General features: G+C 38.0%; 1 protein-coding gene and 1 non-coding gene across 2 annotated transcripts in view; one reads left to right on the forward strand and one right to left on the reverse strand.

Moving 5' to 3' along the window:
- Neo1 (neogenin 1) overlaps window positions 1-21,589 on the reverse strand; it is a 213,878-nt gene that overhangs the window by 191,711 nt on the left and 578 nt on the right. Inside the window, exon 2 of the mRNA XM_023712423.1 lies at window positions 19,713-19,735. Coding sequence (XP_023568191.1) covers window positions 19,713-19,735 — 23 coding nt within the window. The remainder of the gene's footprint in view (window positions 1-19,712; window positions 19,736-21,589) is intronic.
- LOC111816101 lies at window positions 11,474-11,580 on the forward strand. The gene has a single exon (XR_002820609.1). It is a non-coding gene; the product is annotated as a U6 spliceosomal RNA (small nuclear RNA).

Raw genomic sequence — 21,589 nt, forward strand, 5'->3', positions numbered from 1 at the left:
TCAATCCCCCAGCACCACATGCCAGCCAGCCCTGCCCCCTGGTGGGCTGAGCTGGCCACACACACACACACACACACACACACACACAAATAAATAAAATTAAAAAAAAATACACATTTATAAAATAATTTTACAATATGGCCAGCACTATTCAACATAACTGATGGGAGAATTCCTTAGCTGGTGACATAGTATCATATTATACAAAAGAAACCATCAAAAGGCTCAGTCTCCACATGGCTGACACTTAGAAGCTCTTCCACTGTTACATTAAATGGGTAGAAGTCATCAATATATACTTCCAGACAGAGTTCCCCCAACTTACATCTACCCTACTTTTAGAAGATCAACTAAAAATGCATGGCATCTTCATGCTCGATCATCAAATATTTTTCATTTTACAGAACATATGCAAAGGTATACAAGTAATTTATATGTAAAATGTACTATATACTGCTTTGATATGTATTGATTCTTACATGCTGTCTTATCTTACAGCACATTACACAAGCTCCTCAAGGCAAAGGCCATGTCCTACATGACTGTACCGCCTATGGCACAGTACTCAGCACATACAGGCACCAAAAAGCAAAATGAAGTATATACAGTACTGCTATCACTACCCCTCACAGAAAAAAATAAAAACATTCCCTGCTAGATAAATGGCTGCTTGCCTCTCTTTTCAACATGGGATTCTTGGATAGCTAGGATTGTATTTACTTACTTCCTTGAATTGTCTAAACTAATGTATAACTAGCCAGGCCATAGGAACAATACTGGTACAATTAAATCTAAGCCCAACTTTCTCACCTATGAAAACAAAAGGATAATTTTGAAATAGTCTTTTGTTCAAAAGTTAAAATACTTCTGGAGATATGTCAAGCACTGTGTCAGGCCCTAATGGTATATAAAAGTTATTACCATTCATAATCTGCATTTCTCCACCTGGCTTCTGCACCCAGTCAGATGATGGTTGTAATCTATCTACATTGGTTACTAGGTACCAGTATTTCACGTGCTTGCACTGTGTGAAGTGACAAGAAAAGAAAGGGATCAGGAGATGCCCGGAACTGTGGATAATAAGACTGTCAAAAAGGGAGAAGCTAAAGATGGACAGGACAGAAGGGCTGCTCCTGCCCATAGGGGGCCATCAGCTACTTCTAATTTGAGAATACTGTAGACTTTTAACTACTGTTACTTGTTTTCATAAGCAAAATAAAATGAAGGAAGTATCCTCAACATCAAGGACCCAGTTTATTACACTGAATATTAGATGAGAGTCACTTCTAACAACTCAGAATGAGCCAAAGAAAACTTTAAAGAAACTAATATGCAAAAAAAACCCCACTTCAATCATTAATTTGTCTGCATTCTCTACTTTCCCTCTCATTTTACTTATGAGTTTAGAATAACAAATTGAACAGAGAGGTAACTTAGGAGCGAGAAAAATGGGTACTTCATAATCTTAATATAAATGAACTAGCTAATCAGCCTCTGCATAGCTAGGAATAAGTTTTTTTAAAAAGTCTGCACTCTCAGATAACAGGATCTTAGAAAAGGTCTAAACAGCAGATTACTCTGAGGTAAAATTCTGATTTTATTTACCATGTATCTTAACCACACCTGAGGTGTCAGTGTTATCATTTAGACAAGGGTACAGTCCTCAAGTGAGTAAAATCTGCTGTGTAAATCAAATACTTAATTAAAGAAAAGGCTTAGTAGGCTACAGGGAAAGATTCGCCAAAATGGTGAACTAAATATTGTTATAGGAAAAGCCTTCACTTATTAGTTCTATCATATTAGTCTACAAAATTCAGATCAGTCAACATTAACCACAGCTTATACATAAACAGAAGTTTTTTAATTTCCATTTAAGATTGTAGATTAGGTAGATATTTACTTAGAATCTACCTTTTCAATGTCCTTACTGACTTGGAATCTCCAATTTGCAATGCACTTACTCAATGAAAGTATTCTTAGATTTCTTATTTTACACTGTTTATGCTATTCAGAGGAGAAAAGCAACAAAAAAAGTGTTAGCCCCACAGAATTTACAACCTAACTTTATCTCTTCCTAAGGTATATCTTATGTTAGCACTGGTACAGTATTAGTAATCTTATCTCTCTGGTTAACTAGCTCCCCAACTCTCATAAAAACTTCCTTGCATATTATATAAAGCAGGAGACCTCACAGCATTGTTGAAATTTTTTATCTGCTTCAAGTTCTTTCCCTGTTGCTGAATTAGGCTAGCATTATCACATCTTCAAATGCAAAGCTTTCAATCTGCACTCAGAACTCGAGGTTCTCCCAAATTTTTCAAAAAATGTACACCATTACATTTTGCTTGTATAGTCAAACTGTATCAAACAGTCTTCTATTTTAGGGGCTCAGAAGATAGCTTGGCAGCAAAAGTGCCTGCTAGGCAAGCGCAAGACACCAAGTTCAACCCCTAGTACTGCATGCCGTGCAGGCCCCGGAACCTGAGGCACACCGTGCCAGCCCTGGAACTGGGTGCAGTGGCACATGCCTGTAATCCCAGTACTAGGGATGCTAAAATTACACTGAATAGTAGATGAGAGTCACTTCTAATAAGTGGATCACTATGAGGATCACTATGAGTCCAAACTGTGTAGTAAGCCTCTGTATCAAAAATAATAATAATGATAGTCTTCCATTTTAAAACATATTCAAGACAGTTGCCCATTAAATATACCCCCATGTGGCTGGCCAAATAGCCCAGCAGATTAAAACATCTGCTTAGGCAGATGTAGGGGCCAGGGGTTCAATCCCTGGGCCTGCCATGCCAGCCCCGCCCCCAGGGCGTGCTGAGACAGTGATTGAGAGTGGGCTCAAGACTGGGCATGGTGGTGCACGCCTGTAATCCCAGTCCAGTCTATGCATAAGACCCTGAACACTGTGTAGACCCTGTCCTAAATACAGAAAGAAAAAAAAAACCTTAATATAATATACCCCATGTGGACCCCATTCATTAAACCGCCAACCACTGCAGTCATTCTCATTCACAGGTAAGTTTCTGGAACATTTCAGTCTTTACTTCTTCCCTTTCTACTAAACCTTCATTCAACCCGTTACTAAATTCCACCTAAGGCTATCAAGTGAGGTCACTGGTGAGGTCACTGGTGAGAAGTACCTAAATGCAAGGGCTATTCACCTTTCAGCATACTTAACCCACTAACAATCTAATGCTCCCTTCTTGGCTCCCAATATGAAGCCCTCTCCTAGTCCTTCCCTACTTCTCTCCTTACTTCTGTCTTTTCATGGTATACGCTTCTCAGCTCAATCACAATCTAAACAGATGCCTCCCAAATCTACAGCCCACGTCTGCCCACCCTGAAACAAATGCCAGACTGTAACTACCCGCCTCTTGGAAAACTCAAACGCACATCAAATTCATTATGTCTAAAATTAAACTATTAAACTCATGTTTTTCTTGCCCCCTAAAACTTGCTTCTTTCCCAAGAAAAGATGCCACCATCCATCCTGCTATACAAAGCCTAAAGAACCTTAAAATCATCTTTGACGTGTACCTTTCCCTGGCTACCAATCCAATCCACTACCAAATTCTACTCTGTCAACTAAATCTTTTCACTCCATGAACTTCTTTTCACATCCATAATGCTAATTCAAGTGATCACCATAGACTGCTTCAGCAACAGCCTACTTATGAGACATCATCATCACCTCATCTCCACACATATACACAAACTTTTTTCTTACATGTATTACTATGCACAAGTTTGTTATCTTTATCCCTAATACTGAAGATTAAACCAATCCTTTACATTGAGCTATACCTTGTTCCCTTTTTAATGGTGTGTTGTTTTGTTTTTTTTTAATTTTGAGGCAGTCTCACTAAGTCATTCAGTTGCCCAGATGGGGTTCCAGGTTGCAATCCTCCTGCCCTAATCCTTCCATAGTATTTGGATTATAGGCACCACCATACCCAGCTAGTATCTTACCAGTACTGACAAGGCTGGGGAGATAGCTCAGTAAAATAAGCACTTGCCTGGCAAGCACAAGGTCCTGAGTTCAATCCCCAGTACTGAGAAAAAAAAAAAAAAAACACCAAAAAACAGTACGGAAACTTCAAATTTTTTAAATTAAACAAAGCATAAATAATTTAATTACATATATACCTTCCCTATCTCATTCTCACTAGAGTATGAACTTTACCAAGTCATGGTATAAGTTTTTTTCATCCTCATGGCCCCAACACAGTGACCAGCATGTAGCATGTATTTCATAAAAAGGCTTACTGATCTAATTAGTCTGAAATTCACTTTATTTTGGAGAAAAAACTTTCATACTTCAGACATAATTTTTCATTTATATTCCTGCTCTCAAAAGTTGAAGCAGTTAATAAAACTTTTTTTAAAAATGTGTAATTCTGAACCTTCGAGATAGTACATTAATGAAATGGAATGTAAACTCTACTGAAATTTCACAGTTGAGAAGTCATTAAAAGCCCTCAGAGCGCCTGGCATGGTAGCACACACTTGTAATCCAGCACTTGGGAAGCTGAGGCAAGAGAATCACCACAAGTTTGAGATCAGCTTGGGCTCCATAGTGAGTTCAATATCAGCCTGAACTACATAGTGAGATCTTGTCTCAAAAAAACAAAGCCATCATATACAGTATGATCATTTCCCTAAAAAACAACTGATACGGGGCCAGGGAGATGGCTCAGTAGAATAAGTGCTTGCCTGGCATGTACAAGGGCTGGAGTTCAATTCCCGGTTCTGCGAAAGAAAAGAAAAGAAAAGAAAAGAAAAGAAAAGAAAAGAAAAGAAAAGAAAAGAAAAGAAAAGAGAGAAAAAAAGAAAAAGAAAACAACTGATAGCAAGGCTTTTTAATATTCCTAATGTTCATAGCTATTGAGAAAGATTTCTTAAACAGAAGTGAATAAAGAGTAGCAACACAAGTAGTAATATCCCATCACATGTAAATTATATTTCCTTGGGAGAGGGAATTCATTCTAAAACAGTATTTATTTTAAATTCAGAAGCATCTAAATTCAAAATACTTACACTGCAGGACAAATAGAAGTATCTTTGCTGTTCTTTCAGTCAATACTCAGAAAATGTTTCTGAAATTCTGTGAAGAAGAAACCCCTGAGATGATTTCCATAACAAAGAGCCCCAGGTTCTTGTATCACTGACTCTCAATAGATGTGTCATAATACCCCGAAAGTAGAGACTACACACATAATTACTCAGGCATGCTGCACTGGCTAAAGTAACCATCCCCTACTTAAAATGTAATCGTAATAATCTTAATAATCTTATAATAGTATATACTACTACTATGTCTGTGAATTTTAATAAAAAAATCATTTCTATTCTAGCTCTTCCATGATTCGCTGACACCATGAAATTATCTTGTTTTATGATATACAACAAATACTCATTAAATATTTCTTAAACTACTAAGATGAATCACATTCACATACATCTTATTTGCTACCAGTAAAAGTACACTTCATTTGTTTAAGATAATTAAAGAGAGTTCACAATTTCTTACAAAGCACACCATTACTTAAAGCTGTTCTAACAATTGAACAAGTGTGGAAAACACTTCATTAAAAACTGGAAATTGCTCACAGAAGTATTTTGTCACATCAAGTTTATAAGAGTATATAAATAAAACACAGACAACTTAGAATAAACAACATCTGAAGGAAAATAACTTATTGTGACAAAGTACTAGCCTGGAAGACTCAATTTACTATCTTTCCTTACATTGTACTAGTCCAGTTGGATGTAAAAGGAAGATAGCCACCTCCTCTCATAACATGTTATGCCTGTAACAGAAATAACTTTGGGGGGCTGGGGAGATGGCTCAGTGGAATAAGCGCTTCCCTGGCAAGCGCAAGGGCCTGAGTTCAATCCCCAGTTCCGCAAAAAAAAAAAAAAAAAAAGAAAGAAAGAAAGAAGGAAATAACTTTGTTCTTCCTATGACAGCATAATAAAGCAAGCCATTTTCTTTTCCATGTTGTCTGCTTTTCCCAATTCCTTCAACTATACCCCATTTGTCAAACCAATTCCAAAGCATTATTTCCCAACTGGTAAACTCTAGATTTAAGGCAGAAACAGAGTTCTAATTCTTCCTTTAACAACAACAACAACAACAAAAGATTTCACAGTGAATACATAATGCGCCTAAATCCGTTATTTTAAAAAATAAGGTCATAAAAGCCTAACCATCTTCTTATCCATGTATGTGTAACATGTGAGTAAATTCAATTGCATTTACCACATAAATGCTTTTTTTTTTTTTTTTCTGTCTTTCGTCTTTTTGAGATAGCGTCTTGCTGTGTAGTTCAAGCTGGCCTTGAGCTTTCTCTGTGGCCCAGGTTGGTCTCAAGCTCAAAATACTCCTGCCTCAGCCTCCTAAGTATGGAATTACAGGCACACACGACCACACCTGGCTATAGATGCTTCTTAATTGATACAACCATCTAGTAGAGAATTTGAAATTTAATATTTTAAAATTTGTAATCTCATCAAAATCATACATAAGATTTTATTGAACAAGAACACTTTCTACACACATAAAATCATCAACATCTTTATATTTATATTTTCAACAATCTAACTAATGGATAAAACCCCCAAAATTTAAATGAACATTGTTGCTTTAGTTTTCCCAAAGACTCTTGGCTTCAGAGAAAGGTATCCCTAACTCAAGAATAGGTATCTACATATGCAATATCAGAACGTGAAAGAGCCCTGAAAAGTCACCAATTACAAACATATAAAGGGGCTGGTGAGATGGCTCAGTGGTCTAAAGCACCTACTTAGAACAAACTTAGCAAAGCACAGAGACCACAGTTCAATCCCCCAGCACCACATGCCAGCCAGCCCCGCCCCCTGGTGGGCTGAGCTGGCCATACACACACACGCACACACACACACAAAAAAAACACACACAAATATAAATAAATACAAACATATAGACACACACACACACACACACAGGCACACATGCACACATTCACATGATCTGGTGAATGCAAAACTCTTTATTCTATCAAATGGTTCCTATCAGGCAGGAGTTAGTCTAGTAGTACTTCAGCAAACGTTTTTAAAGAAAGATTCTTTTAATTGAATCAAACACCAAACTCCAAACCAATGGAGAAAGAGTAAACACAACTCCAGACAGCAAAAGTGAGCTTATGCATATACCCAGTGCCCACCAATATTCCACTCAAAATCTTCACTGAAATAACTGAACAGTTTTAAAAAGTAAAACTATAAATGAAAATACCTGGAGAAAAAATCTGTATTGTCACTAGAAATCACAAAACAATGGCAAACTGCAGATTTATAATGCCTCCAAGAAAAAAAATGCTGGTAAAGCTTCTAGCAGTAGCACTCATGCTGAAGCTAACATGTTAAAATGAAGTTTAGAGACAAGAGATAGAAAAGAGAAGAAAAAGCCACCACTGCTCCACAACCAAATAAAAACACTGAGTTTTGAATAAAAAAAGTCAACAATGAAAACAAGAGCTTTAGCAGTAAACCGCCCTGTCTCATAGTCTTATTATACTCTGCCCATATTCCCTGTCAATCAGAAACACAATGATCTACCAACATAAAAGTGTTGCAAATCTAAAATTTTCCCTCCCTTCTTTCACCTACACTTCAAATACTACAATATGAATCCACATGTTTCAAAAGTCCATCTCAACCAGCAATAATAGAACACATATTGACACATCCCACAATCATAATCATAAACTGTCCTAGGGGGCTGGAGAGATGGCTCAGTGGTCTAAAGCACCTACTTGAAACAAGCTTGGCAAAGCACAGGGACCTCGGTTCGATTCTCCAGCACCACATGCCAGCCAGCCCCGCCCCCTGGTGGGCTGAGCTGGCCACACACACACAATAAATAAATGTAATAAATAAAAATAAATATTAAAAAAAAAATTCAATCCCCTGTAACAGCAACAAAAAATTAAAAAAAAAATTAAAAAAAAAAATAAAAAAAAAATAAACTGTCCTAATAGATACTTTAAAAGACTTAGTAGCTGAAAGCTTATTCTATCAATTGGAGCAAAGAAATTTCTCTGAAAAATTTACAGAGATGAGAGAAATTAGAGTATCAATAAAACTTCCAAAATTTAGAAATCCCAGAGAAATTTAAGAGAAGACTTTGTATGTGAAAAGAAAACTATCTGAAATCAAGAAAGGCTGCTTTTGGCCACAACACTGAATAACTTTCGAAATAAATGCAATAGGGACAATAAGCAGATTGCAAAAGACACAAAAAACAAAGACTTGCTTGAAAATTTCTCATATGTCACAAAAGAGAAAGGACAAAAGGCGCATTGTTCAGAACAGCTCTTCTGCTGAGAACAACTGAAGAAACTAGATAAAATATAAAATATATGTGTGTGGGAAATCAAAGCAATAAGGAACTAAGGGATGAAGATTGAGAAAGCAAGAAAATCTAGAGGTTCATCCGCTATTTGGGGCTCCATTTTGCTCACAAGTATCCCATTCTAAAGGCTACTGCTGAAGAGGCTGAGATGATCACAGCTTTCTATAGATCCATGCCCTGGTAGGAAAAAAAATTGGTGTGAGGTCCTGTCAAAAAGGCAAACAAACCCCTTAAGCTGTGGATTAGAACTGAAAAGGACCATACCTAAGAAGTATTTCAGTTCATAGAGTTGAAAACTCAATTTTAAATTGCCTCAATCCCTGAATGGATTAAAATGCTTTGAGATTATTAGTGTTTCTAACATAATCACCTACCAGAAGCAAAGGTAAATTCTAAGACAGCATCATCCAGATCATCTCTTCATATACAATACCTAGGACTCTATCACAAACAAGCATATGAGAAAACAAGATAGCTCCACAATTCAGAAGACATAAAGGATATAAAAGCAACCCCTATCCCAGGAATATAATGAGATGGTTAAAAAGGAATAGAAATACAAAACAGAAAGCTTCAGCAAAATCATGAAAACTATAAAGAAAATAAAATGGAATTCTAGAATAGAAAAAGTCAACAGGTAAAAATAAGGACTCAATAAAGTGTAGAGTGTATGAAGTCAAAAGAAACTGTTGCTGTTGTCCTAAGCAACCAAAGCCAAGCAGAGAAGTTAAAATCTGTAGTTTTTCTGAACCTATCAGAAAGAGAAGTATGCAAAGAAACCTAAGTGAACCAAATTCCAATGGGACTGAAGAAATATTTGAAGGGACTGGCCAAATACTTTCCAATCTGATGAAAGTAGGCATCCCACAAATACCAGAAGCTCAATAGGCAGATAAATACAGTGGAAAAAAAACACAACAAGGCATAGCATAGTAAAATTTCTGATAAGCACAACTGAAAGGCAACTCTTAAAAAAGTGGCCCAAGGTTAGGAGTGGGGGGAGGAGAGATTAACCAAAAGAGAAAAAGATTACACCTGACTCACCAGAAAGAGATGAAGTTCAGCAAACAATGGAATGACATATTAAAGTACTGAAAGAAAAAAACTATCTTCCTAGAACTATACACTTAGTATCCTGCCCCCCAAAACATGTAGAATTTAAATAAAATATAAATATTTTGAGAGTTAAAAGCTAAGAGAATTAATTTCCAGTAGACCTAACTAAAGACTATTTCTCCAAGCAGAAAAGTTTCCCACACAGAAGCTCAGAGACACAGAAATAAATGAAGAGTAACTGAGAAAGTAAATATGAGTACAAATCTAAAGGAATAAAGACTTAGGGAAAGAAGTGATTTGTAGAATCAATTAAAATGCACAACAACTATATAAAAATCAGAAGTGAAAGGCAAATGGTTAGAACCCTTCTATTGTCTATGAAATAATACAAGTATAATCAAAGATACATTTAGGAACCACTATCCACTGTCAAGCTAAGAGTGGGGAAAACTGGATAAAAATAATCAAAAAGAGAAAAGGGAGAAAAGAGAACAGAGAATAGGCAGGGCAAATAAGAATAATGAAATGGAAGTTACAAAGCCAAGGTTATTACCTATTACATTAAAAAGTTATGTCCTGTTAAAAATACAAAATTTGGCTTTCTCCACCTGTGGTCTGCTCAGCCTGCAGGTCTGCATAGACCGTGGATGTGGGTCTATATTACACGGGATGGGTTTTTTTTAAGGTTGTCAAGAATAAAGAGATACCAAATGAAGTTTAGAAGACAATGAGAGAGCAAAACTGATTACTATGTTAGGAAACACTTGGCAATCCAAGTCAAAAATAAGTACAACACACATAAATGCAGGGTGACCGTTCATGTAACTAACAGAAATATCAACTGTCAGATTGCTTATGCCCATATTGAAGGGGATATGATAGTCTGTGCAGCATATGCACTTGAACTACCAAAATATGGTGTGAAAGTAGGCCTAACAAATTACTCTGCAGCATATTGTACTGGCCTGCTGCTGGCCCGCAGGCTTCTCAGTAGGTTTGACATGGATAAGATCTATGAAAGTCAGGTGGGAGGGCTGGGGAGACGGCTCAGTAAAATAAGCACTTGCCTGGCAAGCTCAAGGGCCTGAGTTCAATCCCTGGTTCCGAAAGAAAGGAAGGAAGGAAGAAAGAAAAGAAAAGAAATGAAATGAAATTCAGGTGGAAGTGACTGGAGATGAATACAATGTGGAAAGCACTGATGGCAAACCTGGTGCCTTCACCTGCTACTTGGATGCAGGCCTTGCCAGAACTACAGCTGGCAATAAAGTTTTTGGAGCCCTAAAGGATGCTGTGGGTGGAGGCTTGTCTGTCCCTCACAGTACCAAATGGTTCCCTGGTTGTGATTCTGAAAGCAAGGAGTATAATGCAGAAGTACATCAGAAGCACATCATGGGTCAGAATGTCGCAAATTATATGCGTTACCTAATGGAAGAAGATGAAGATGCTTACAAGAAACAGTTCTCTCAGTACATAAAGAACAATGTTATCTCCAGACATGATGGAGAAGGATAAGAAAGCTCATGCTGCTATATGAGATAATATGAAAAGAAGTAAAAAAGAGAAATTAAAAAGAAGTGGAACCATCCCAAAATGTCCCTTGCCCAGAGGAAAGATCAGGTCGCTCATAAGAAGGCAAGCTTCCTCAGAGCTCAGGAGCAGGATGCTGAGAGGTAAACTATATTTCTATAAAGATTTTTCAGATAAAGACCAATAAACTTATTCATCAAGCAAAAAAAAAAAAATTTTCAGAAAAATACAACAAAAAATACTACACACTCTATATACAAGTATTCTATAAGACTACAAAAACGGTGAAAACAGAAATTAAAAGATAGAAACATTTAAACACTAAACAAGGGGCCAACTATATATCTCAGCAGCACACTGCCTGCCTGGGAAATGTGAGGTCCTGAGTTTGATTCCCTGTACCAACAACACCACCACCACTAACCAACATACAGCTGATAGAGTTACATTACAGTAAGACAGCTCAGCTTTAGGAATGAGTATGTGCTCCCTTCAGCAGCACATATACTAAAACTGGAGCAATACAGAGAAGATTAGCATGGCCTCTGTGCAAGGAGGAATGAATAGAATTTCAAAGGTAACAACAGTCCACTCACTAGAAATATAATTCTGAATTTGCATGCATTTACTATCATAGTCTCAAAATATAAAAAGCATAAAATGACACAAATAAAAGACAAATACAATGCCAGGGATGTTGCTCATCAGCACAGCACTTGCCTGGCAATCATGAGGTCCTGAGTTTGATTCCTGATACCAAAAAATTAAAGTATAATTTTTTTTTTAATGTACTTAGGACAGGGTCCACAGGTCTACATGGTCTCACTACATAGATCAGACAGACTCACAGTGATTCTCCTGTTTTCAGCCTCCCAAGCACTGGGATTACAGGCACCTGCCACCACCATGCCCAGTCTCAATCACCACCTCAGTGCGCCCCAGAGGTGGGGCCAGCACAGCACACCGGGAGTAAAATATAATTTTTAAAAGGCAAGTAAAATTTCATAGAAAACAGAGACAAGAAAGTACATGTACTTCCTCCAACCTCTTTCCTAGCATCACAGATCAATCTTTAAAGATTACATTATGATTTCATCACCTAATAACCACTTTTCCATTAAATAACAAATAATTAACATGAGAATAAAAATGAAACCTTGAAGAAATGATTACTGACCAAGTACATTTCTGTTGGTTTTTGCCTTTGCTGTGCCTCATACCACTGTTATGTCCTAGCCAAGAAAACAAAACTACTTATCTAAAAAAACAATGTGTGGCTGCAAAATCACTCAAATCCTCAGAAACAAAGTCAAATTTCCCAGACTACACACATACCCTTATTCCTATCACCAAAAACTCATTCATTTAGCAACCAAATTATACCAGATATTAGATAAAAATATAAACCAAATTAAATAAGGATTATCTAATTTTCCTGTCTTTTTTAGCTAGCTGCTCTATCTAGTAGCACACAAAAACAAGAACAAGAAGAATGAAAACAATTGATGCTTAATAAGATAACCCAGGCTCAGGGCTGGCCAAATAGCTCAGCGAATTAAAGCGCCTGCAAGCAGGCACGGGGGCCAGGAGTTCGATTCCCCTGGCCTGCTGTGCTGGCCCCACTCCCAGGGCATGCTGAGACAGCAATTGAGATTGGGTGTGATGGTGTGTGCCTGTAATCCCAGCTCTTGGGAGGCTGTAAACAGGCAGATCACTACAAATCCAATCTAGTAGTGAGACCCTGAACACCCTGTAGACCCTTCCCTAAAATTAAAAAAAAAAAAAAAAAAAAAAATAACCGAGGCTGTATTCTAAATACGGACACGGGGCTGGGGAAATAGCTCAGCAGAATAAGCACCTGCCTGGCAAGCACAAGGCCCTGAGTTCAATCCCTGGTACGGCAAAGAAAAAAAAAAAAAAAAAGCCTTCCTAAATATGAACACATATTAACCCATTGTTTACCTCATCCCAATAGGACAGATGGTGAGTATAAATACTATTTAAAAAATTACTCAAAATTGTCTTTCTATAAACCATCATTCCTTCTACCATCCTAACTCAGGGTCAAACCATGACTAGGTGTCAGACAAAGAACCAGCACTGTGTACTCGAGAATTATCCTACTTATCTATACATGTTTCTCACTAAGCTATACAGGAGCAAAATAAACCTTAGTATTTTACATAATTCTTATTCTAAGTACAGTTGCAGTAGGTTACTTCTTCCTTTAGGAAACTCAATTGAGGACGTATGCTAAAATTTTTGCCCCCAAATCTTTTTTTCTTCTAAGTGATATGCTCTATTTTCATGATGTAAACTGCACTCACTTGAATCAGCTAATTCCTGAATGTACATTTCAAGGCCATACCTCTTATCAGAGCTCTAATGCTATAAACCCTTTACAGAAATGTTTTGCTAGCATCTTAGGCTCAGTGTCCGAAATAGTCTCCAACAAGCAAGACTATGAAGTCTGAACACAACTAGTATGTGTGGCAAGGGTGTATGGTATAAATCAGCTTTTTGACAAAAAACTTGGAAATAATCCCCAGAATTTAATGTGTGTACTCTACCTTTCAATTTCACATCTACAAAGTCATTAAATGATATACTTGCACATAGGCACAAGACATTTATAAAAGTAGGCTCACTGCATCATTTGTTTGTGTTATAGTTTAGACCTCAAACATCCCCTCACAGTCTGAAGGGCTCAGAGATGGGGGTTTCGGAAGGTAATAGGGACATTACTCATCAGTGGATTCATAGTCAAATGTGCATTTATTACAGATTTTTTTTTAATGTACTGTTAGCAGGTGAGGGTTGGTTAGAAAAGGAAAGTCACTGGGAGGTGTGACATGGAAAGAGGGTGTATTTTTGTCCCTGGTTCCTCTCTTCTTTCTTTGATCCCTGACTCTAATGGGCTGAAAGCCTTCCTCCACCACATCACCATGTCACTTCTACCTTGGAGCCAGCCCACCATGCCTGGATAGAACCTTCAGAAACCATAAGCCAAAATCGACCTCTCCTCCTTTAAATTTGAGTGTCAGGTATTTTGTCCTGGAAGTGCAAAAGTGATTAATACAGTTTGTAAACAAAAAATTGAGAGCATAAAAAGAGAGGAAACCACACACACACCAAAAAAAAAAAAAAAATCTAGTTATACAGAGATTATGATACATCAATTAAAACAAATCATATGGATAGCAAAAGAACTGATAAATTTTATATGTACATAGAAAAATGTCCTAATCCTGGGCTGGCCAAATAGCTCAGCAGATTAAAGCGCCTGCAAGCAGTCGCAGGGGCTGGGAGTTTGATCCCCAGGCCTGCTGTGCAGGCCCCACCCCCGGAGCACACTGACACAGCAGTTGAGACAGAGCGTGGTGGCACACACCTGTGATCCCAGTTCTTGGGAGGCTGTAAACAGGCGGATCACTACGAGTCTGACCTAGTAGTGAGACCCTGAACACCCTGTAGACCCTTCCCTAAAATACAAAAAAAGAAAAAAGAAAAATGTCCTAGAACAAGCTTAAAATACAGTATGTACAATGTACTTCAACTTATTTTTGTTATAATCTATTGTCATTTTAAATATTTAATTGCAAATATAAAAAATAAAGCCCATAGCTATCATGATTACCTCAGGGAACAGAAGTGGAACATATTTTACATTTTTTAATTTTTTAAGAGGCAAACCAAAAATAACTTTATTCAAATACTAAAAATCCAGGGGGCCGGGGAGATGACTCAGTAGAATAAGCGCTTTCCCTGGCAAGCGTAAGAGCCCGAGTTCAATCCCCGGTTCCAAAAATAAATAAATAAATAAATAAATAAATAAATAAATATCCATATACATCTTTTAGTGCCCAAGTTTGTCAATGTTACTACTAAAATGCTATGGTGGGGGGCTAAGGGTGGGTGTTAGTGTTGGGGTTGAGAATGAGTAGAAGAACCAGGCCCTGCCATCTCTTCCTCCCATCCTATTCACTTTCCCTTTCTTCCCATCTCAGACAACAACCTGGATCCAAACTAATTTCAAGGGAGGTAAGATCCCAGAATATATATATTCATCTATAACCAATATAAGATTTTCCAAATCATACCGATTATTCTTTTTTTCATACCCATTATTCTTAATATCTTCAATATCAGTATCTTCAGTATCAGTAACAAAATATCTAACTAGCAGCCTTTTCTCCCCCTGAGACTAGGGATTGAACACAAGGTTTTTGCACTGAGCTGTATCTCCAGCCCTTTTTAAATTTTGAGAAAAGATCTCAGTGGCTAAATTGGCCAAGCTTGGCTCAAACTTGTGATCTTCCTGTTTCAACTCCCATAGACAGCTAGTATCACAAGCTTGTGCCACCACATCAGGCCAAGAACAGAAGTTTCTGAGTTGGAAATATGTGGATTCATGCCCCAATTTTCCACATGACAGCTATTAGAACTCTAGCAAGGCCCTTAACATTCGAGGCTCAATTTTCTCATCTGCAGCATGGGGATTTATTATCTTTTTCATAGGGTTGTATAAGAAATTAAATACAAGTAAAAGGGTTTGGTGCAGTGCCTGGAACTCTGTGAGTGTTCCACAAATAATACATTTTTTATTGGCCACTATTAATATTATCTTCATTCCCTAGAATACTATACATACATTCTAAATAGTAGCTCTAGGGAAATCTGAGGGTCGGGAGATTCAGCTCAGCAGACTGAGCACCTGCTTAGGCAAGAGCAGGGACCAGATCCCCATACTGCACACTGCATACTGCATGCTGCGCCGGCCCCACCCCTGGGCGCGCTGAGCTGGAGACAAGAGCCCAGGCGTGGTGACCCATGCCTGTAATCCCAGCACAGGGGAGGCTAAAAACAGGAGGATCACCACGAGTCTGCACTGTGTAGTGAGACCCTGAACAAGACATATAAAAAAAAAAGAAAAAATAACAACCCCACCCCTGGGCACGCTGACACAGTGACTGAAACTGGGCGTGTTGGCGCACCCCTGTAATCCCAGAGTTTGGGAGGATGAAAACAAGAGAATCACTATGAGTCCGATCTATATAGTGAGACCCTGTAGACCCTGTACCAAATACATTTTTAAAAAAGAAAAAAAAAAGATACATTAAAAAAAGAAAAAAAAATCTTTATGTACTGGTTCATAAAGATCTCTGTTAAGTGAAAAAAATGCAACTTAAAAGCCATAAGATAATCACACTTCTTATTAAAAATTAAAAAGATACACATGAAAATGCAATTAGAAGTGGTTGTTCATGGGTTAAAAATGAATTTGCTGGCAAAGGTGATAAAATTTATTATAAATTAATGTTTGAAAATGAGGGGGCTGGGGAGATGGCTCAGTAGAATAAACACTTGCCTGGCAAGCGCAAGGACCCGAGTTTAATCCCCGGTTCCGCAAAAAAAAAAAAAGGAAAAGAAAAAAGAAAATGAGCTTGTATTTTTAAAACTTTAACAAAGTGATTTTAAATATGACACAGCAAAATGTTAAAAGGTAAGTAAAAACATCAAAAGTTCTATGGACATGTACTTAATTACAAGGTAAAAAGGATGAGCCATATAGACACAATTACAAAGAGATCAAGATTATACCAATGGGTCTCAATTACCTCTTTGGTCTTTTATATACAAAAGAATTAAATTTTTAAAAAAATGAAGGGGGCCTGCCCCTTAGCTCAGTTCTTTAAGCCGCTGCTTCGACAAAGCAGTCAGGCTCAGGCTGGAGAGATGGCTCAGTGGTCTAAAGCACCTACTTGGAACAAGCTTGGCAAAGCACAGGGACCGAGGTTCGATCCTCCAGCACCAAATGCCAGCCAGCCGCGCCCCCCTGGTGGGCTGAGCTGGCCACACACACACACACACACACACACAATAAATAAATGTTAAAAAATTATAAAAAAAAAAAAAAGCAGTCAGGCTCAGGTTGCTGTGGTTCGATCCTCACAATTCAAGCCAGCCAATCCCACCCTGAAGTCATTCGGAGCAAAAAAAAAACCCTTCTGCTAAAAAAAAATGAAGAACTTTTCATTGTAAATGAATACAAAATTTGGCCTGTATTTTAAAATCATCTTTCACTTGATTTTGTTGCCTGACAAAGTTAGTTTTTTTAAAGCTTAAGCACAAAACATGTTCCTCACCTAACTTAGCTCTTTGGTCAGTATGATCTCACCTATAGGTGTTTTCCGTTGCTTGTTTTATTAATGATACATACTACCCAGTAGCCAGAACTCTATGACATGGTAAACACTTCCTAATCATATGGAAGTCTCTTACGAAATAAAACATTTGGGGAGAAAAAGACTACTAGATAGAAACTCTATCAACTAAATTACTGTTATCCCAATATTTTTCTTCTGAGAAAACTCAGAATACAAAAAAAAAAAAAAAGCAAAAAAAACCCCACAAAGATCAACAGAAAAACTGTTCTTTAACAGAATTATAATATACTTTAAAAGTTCACAAAGCATTAAAACCATTTTATTACAATACAATAATTTATAGTTTATAAGCAATTTCACTCTTCTGATAACTCCATTAAATAATTAAGGAATTATTCTTTCTTGCCTATAAGGCCCACCTTAAAGATACATGAAACTATAGAACCAAGGGTCATATCCCCAATCCTGAGTCTATATACTTTATCCACTCTCCTATATCACATATTAATTTAACATCACGTATTAATGCTGACATATTAATTACTAAGAGCAGTCACATTTCTTATCTCCTTAAAGCATTCATCCCAGAAATCTAGATCTCTTTGGTACCTCATTCTGAAAGGCACATCAGGCATGGGTCTTTTTTATAGACAACTCAGTAAGGTCAATAAACTTACCAAAGATGACACAACCAAAAATATTAAAACAGCAGTATAGTCAGGAGGATGCCCAACTCAAAGAATCAGAACACTAGGGACAGTGACTAAAGTACATAAGGATAAATGGGAAGGATACACACACACTTACATGCATACACAGGATTTCCATCATTAGACAGGTGAAAGGCCATCAAGATGTGTTCTGTATGGTTCTGGGAGTTAAAAATAAAGGCAACTCAACAATGATTCAACAAACATTCACTGCCATCCACTCTGTGCCAGATGTTCAGCTCCACCAGGAATACAAAGATGAATAAGACAGCGCCAATCTTCTGAAGTGCAGACTATCAAAGGAGACAAGAAAGTAAGTAATATGAGAAAGTACCCCAAAAGGTACAGAAACAGAGAATGAGGACTATAAAGACTCTGTGGAGAGAGGCTGGAAGAGTCACTGGTGGAATGGAAAGTTCAGAAGTGGATCAGGTGTGGTGGGAACTGACTTTAGCAGGAAGAACAGCATGTGCAAAGACCTGGAGACATGAAACTAGATTAGACTGGTGGAACAAAAGGTACATATCAGGGGTGCCAAAAAAATGCCTCACAATCTCATGCCAAGAAGTTTAGACTCCAAACTCAAGCTGGGGAACACTAAAAGAGATTCTAAGTGGGATAGTGGCATGATTAGGAAAATATTTGAGAAAGCTTAGTCTATCAAGAAGACAGATTCCTAGAGAATAACAGTGAAGACAGAGATTGACAGAGTCACAACTGCTAGTCCAGGTGGGAAGGAAGAAGAAAAACAAAATATTCACAAAACTGCCTACAAAAATAAAATAAAATAGGATATCATGTCCACATCTTGTACAGCAATTAACCACTAGGAAGAATGTATGCAATGTGTTAGTTATTGAAACTGTCCTACCAATTTGATTTGAAACTGTCTCATTGCTATTTGTTTATCAATAAAATTATGGGGAAAAAATAAACTTATGTAGCATAAAAAATAAAAACCAAAACTGCCTACAGAAATGAGAGAAAGGGGGTCATTTCGATCTCAACTTGGGCAAGCAGATGAACAGTAATGGTCAAGACAGGTAATATAAGATAAATCCATGCTGTCATTCCAACAATATGAGAGCTCTAATATGGAAATTGGCTGCTGGGGAAAAGAGATGAGGAAAGTAAGAGGGAGGAGGACCAAAGCCTACTGGTGAAGGGACCAAGTGGCATGTGAACAAGTAGACAGTCATTAACTTACAGGTAACAACTGAAAACAAGGTAAAAATAAAAAATGAGATAAACTTTAAGTAGCAATACTCCATGAGTGAGTGAAAGAAAAAGCTGAAAAAACTATGAATCCTTGAATGTAAGTAATGAATCAGATAATAGATTGATGGTGATTAAAGAAAATATGTGAGCATTACATTAATTGTACTGCATAAAGCAAAATTCTCTAGAAGTTTTTCAAAATAGGAATGGACTGCTATATGAGGTAAGGACTCATGTGTAAATGGCCTCCGGCAGAAGCTAACAGGTCCTGAACTGAGAAGACTTGCAATGCAAAGGATACACGGGCAAGCCAACCTTCCAACAATCTCTTCACTGATCTGCTCCTTCTTCCACCCTTCCAAAAAAGACTGTGTGCCTTCTCATTTCCAACCCTTCCCTGTGCTGACCATTTGCTATCTTCAGCCTTTCACTCTCCTTTCTCCACCTTCATATCTCCATACATTTACCCTAATATGCAAAAGCTGCATTTACCCTGTGCTCCCACATGTTTTTCTCTTATCTTTTACTACTAAATATTCCCTCTCTCCTATCACCCCTACAAAAAGATGTCGGAGTACTCCATAAAAATAAAATTTGACAAATGATATCTGATTTATTGAGAGCCACTCTAGCTCCAGCTCCAGGTGCTCCTTCCTTAGTTCTCCATTCCCCCCATCTCTTTCATCCTGTAGGACCCAAGGGAAGAATCCATTTACACCTTTCTTTCACTTTTGTAATGAGGTAAGGTCAACAGAACATACTGGAGACAGAGAACCACGAGATCTGTGTTCTAGACCTAATTACACCAATTAGCTGGAACTTCCACATCACCCCTCCAATTGAAATTCTGAGACAGCCTGACACAAACTAGGCAATTCTCCAGCATACTTTCTCAAAACCTATTCTCCTTTGTAGTATTATCACAATAACTTAATGTTATAATTACTAGCTGAATGAACTGCTATCACAGACTGCAAACACACTGAAGGCATAAAGCACATATAACTCGTGCATCAGTGCAAAATAAAACCCACTGATTAAGTTAATGTTGAAACATGTTAAGATCACTTCCTTAGACACTGTTCTCATACTGTTAACCTAAATAAATCACTAGCACTCATAAAATTACAAAACTTTAAGCAGAAACTCAACCTATTACCTCAAACACATATGTTCAACATATAATTTACAGGTAAAACTAGAGTAAGAAGAACTTTTTTTAAGATTACACTGTTCTTGCCCATTCCCATGTAAAGGTAGAGTTGGATCAGTTACCTACATTTCAGAACCTAAAGGTGTGCTAAATCTTGTAAAGGCTAAGTGTGCAAGTACACATCATGAAGAAGTAATCACAGTTCGACATTAACACTTTTTAGTTACCTATTTAGATTAATACTCAATGAATAAATACCCAGTGGGACTTTAAGTTTATAACTGTTTCTTGACACTGATAAGCCATGATGCACACATGCACTTCAGGAAAATCAACTTTATTGGCCAAGTCACACTTCAATATGATTTTAAAATATTTCATATAAATCTGGGTAAAACATGCATTGGTTTAGCAATTACAAGTTACCGTTGTGCCTGATCAGATGACTATCAAATGCAAAAATTTCACCACACTTGTTTTGTCAAGTTTTACGATATACCACCTTGATCAAACAATTTTAACAGGTTACAGGTTAATCTGTCCTTCAACAGTACTGCTCCTCAACTACACCCGGAAGACCTGACGTTTTCGTTAACTGGCTCCCTACAAACAGTAATGCAAGTAATTCCAGTGATCCATAACACACAAGAAACTGAAAAGGCCTTTCGGGGTTTAACATATGTATATACTGGCACTTGAAAACAATATAGAAGTACGTTAACATCCAATACTTGGGTAATTCCCTAGGTTAGGCGTGATTAACCGACTGTAAATATAGTTGCAATACCCAGGAAAGAAGCATTTCATAACAGAAACACTGAAAGACACAATCACTTGGAGCCGCTCTCCAAGTCGTCCCCCTGATTAAGTCAACACCACTGGTCTTAAGGGGAAGAAGCGTGTTCTCAAAACCCTCTTGGAAGACCGCAGACTCTGTTCCGATCTCTTCGTGAAGCGTCTCTCGGGACCCGCAGGCGTTTCCCCGGGGCTGCAGAAGCTGAAAAATCCCAGGCCAGGCAGAGAAGTTCGAGCCCCCTCCCCCTCCCGTTCCTGAAAATTAATGAATTGGCCGTACGATTGTTTATTTAATGAGGTGTGTAGTGGCCTCTACTGGTGCTAGTGTGCGCACAAGAATGTCCCACTCTTACAAGTGGGATGAGCCTGGGGGAGGGGAGCAGGCGAAGGGTGAACCTGCCTTCGGGGTACAAAGCTTAGATCCAGACCCTAGCGCCCCGACCCTGCTCCGCGGAGCCCCCTCCCCCAGCCCACCCTCCCCACGCGAACCTCCCCTTCTCCCCAGTCCCGGGAGCCGAGGCGGAGAAGTTCCCGCACGTTCCCTCCTGGATCCCGA

The sequence above is a fragment of the Octodon degus genome, unplaced genomic scaffold, assembly GCF_000260255.1.
Source record: "Octodon degus isolate 3935 unplaced genomic scaffold, OctDeg1.0 scaffold00026, whole genome shotgun sequence".
Classification (NCBI taxonomy): Eukaryota; Metazoa; Chordata; class Mammalia; order Rodentia; family Octodontidae; genus Octodon; species Octodon degus.